The sequence below is a fragment of the Cyprinodon variegatus genome, unplaced genomic scaffold (genome assembly GCF_000732505.1).
Source record: "Cyprinodon variegatus isolate N-32 unplaced genomic scaffold, C_variegatus-1.0 Scaffold41, whole genome shotgun sequence".
NCBI classification, from domain to species: domain Eukaryota; kingdom Metazoa; phylum Chordata; class Actinopteri; order Cyprinodontiformes; family Cyprinodontidae; genus Cyprinodon; species Cyprinodon variegatus.
The window spans coordinates 1,366,288-1,368,272 of NW_015150494.1; the positions used below are offsets into that span (position 1 = coordinate 1,366,288).

At 39.2% G+C, this 1,985-nt stretch overlaps 1 protein-coding gene across 4 annotated transcripts in view; it reads left to right on the forward strand.

Annotated features, from left to right (window-relative positions):
• Positions 1-1,985, forward strand: part of LOC107081801 (fibroblast growth factor receptor 1-A-like) — a 59,287-nt gene that overhangs the window by 25,210 nt on the left and 32,092 nt on the right. For all 4 annotated transcript variants that reach the window (XM_015370049.1, XM_015370047.1, XM_015370048.1 and 1 more), the window contains exon 5: positions 969-1,141. In XM_015370049.1, the coding sequence (XP_015225535.1) occupies positions 969-1,141 (173 nt within the window). The remainder of the gene's footprint in view (positions 1-968; positions 1,142-1,985) is intronic.

The window sequence follows — 1,985 nt, forward strand, 5'->3', positions numbered from 1 at the left end:
CATTGTTGTTGTGATACTGTGTCGCGCATGCGTGTTTAGAGGCGACGCTATGACGCATGCGTGTAAGAAAAAAAAGGCGGTTAGAGCTTAAAGATGGAAACGCGAAAACGGCGTTTCAGAATCTTCCCACTCGTTTACAGACCCCCGAAACGCCGGCTTCGTGTGGATGAGAGCCTGGTTTGGTGAAAAATTTATGCGTTTAGGCCAGGGTTCGGCTTCGTGTGGACGGGGCCTAATTAAGTCAATTTTTCTTAAATTAAGTGCATTTTTTTCTTGAATTGAGCAGGTAAGTGTGACTTTTTGCCAACAGAGTAAGACAATTAACATTTGAAATAAGGAAAAACAACAGCAGCCTCCTATATCAAGTGCATAATATCTAATTATCTTATTCTTAGGCTAAACATACTCATTCCGTTTGCAGATAGTCTTATTAACCCTCTCAAATTAAGGGACAAGTCACTTATTTTAAGAATTTTTTTCTAATTTTAAGATTGTTTTTGCAGTGTTCCCCCAATTTACACTGGAAAAACGATCTAGAAATAAGTAAAAATTTCTTAGATTAAGTTTATTTACCTGTAATTAGAGTAGGTCAATGAGATAGTTTGCCATTGGAATTAGTATTTTTACTCTTAAAATAAGATAATTAGATACTATGCACTTGAAATAAGACAATGTAATTGTGTTTTCTTATATTAAATGTAAATTGTCTTGTTCCATTGGCAAAATGTCTCTTTTACCTCTTCAATGCGAAAACAAATGCACTTATTTTAGGAAAAAAAAGTATTTTTTAGATTTCGACATTTTCCAGTGTAAAAAGACAATTCTTCCCTTTTTTTTTCTTGTTTGTATTTTTTTTTTACACATGGCTTAAACGGCTCTAAATGTTTCCACACCGTCTGCTTCATTGTTCTGCAAATAACAAATGTGATCAAACGTTTCACTTGTATGTTTCTTCCTGTGTTTATCAGCAATGGCCCCACAGTGGGCTCACCCAGAGAAAATGGAGAAAAAGCTTCACGCTGTTCCGGCCAGTAAGACCGTGAAGTTTCGATGCCAGGCCAGCGGCAACCCAACTCCCACCCTGAAATGGTACAAGAACGGGAAGGAGTTCAAAAGAGACCATCGCATCGGAGGCTTCAAGGTAATAAATGTTTTGTATTTTAAGTTGCGGATCCTCTCGTCAGTTTTGCCGTTGCACCAGCCTCATAGTGAGGATGTGTTTGTAAATGTCCTCTACACATGAGAACACCCCCCCACCCCCTGGAGTAAGAAACACTTTCTGGGAGTGAACAGAAGTTTCACCGTTGACCTGAGAGACAATGCTAACTGAAACCCAATGCCCCAAATAGGAACGCTGCGCCATAGTTATACCTCCAGGTGGGCAATCCTAGCTATCTGTCTGAGTGAGGGGGGGAGAAAAAAAGCCCTGGCTGTCCTCATTCCAGGTGTCAGTGATCGTCCTCTCTGTAATTACATCCATGCGGTAAATTTACCAGCGTACCTTCTGTATTTATATCCTGGGATGTGATTACTGTTGCTGTAGTCGGATACCACAGCACCTTAGATAACTTGGAGGGGTTAATAAAACAATTAATGCCAGTCTCTGGGTTTACTTACCGGGTTCAGCACGTTTGATTTGTAGGCATGATCTGTTATTGATTTACTTCTTACTGGAAATTACGTCATAAACTTTAAGAGACCTTCTTATCTCATAATCTGCATTTGAGAACCGGATAGACGGCTAATCTCATATCTTTTAGGCTTCTATCATTTAAACTTGTAGCTCAGGAAGGTTAAATTCACCCACTCAACAATATATACCACATCCAGAAATCTCTAGTTCTGTTTTCAGTTCATACTTTGAAGATTTAAGTAGCAAATTGTGCAGTCATTACAAAAAAAAAATTGGCGGAAATAACATGGTAGCATGGAAATTTTGTTTTCCTGTAATTTACCACAGGGTTAGGCCCCGTCCACACGAAGCC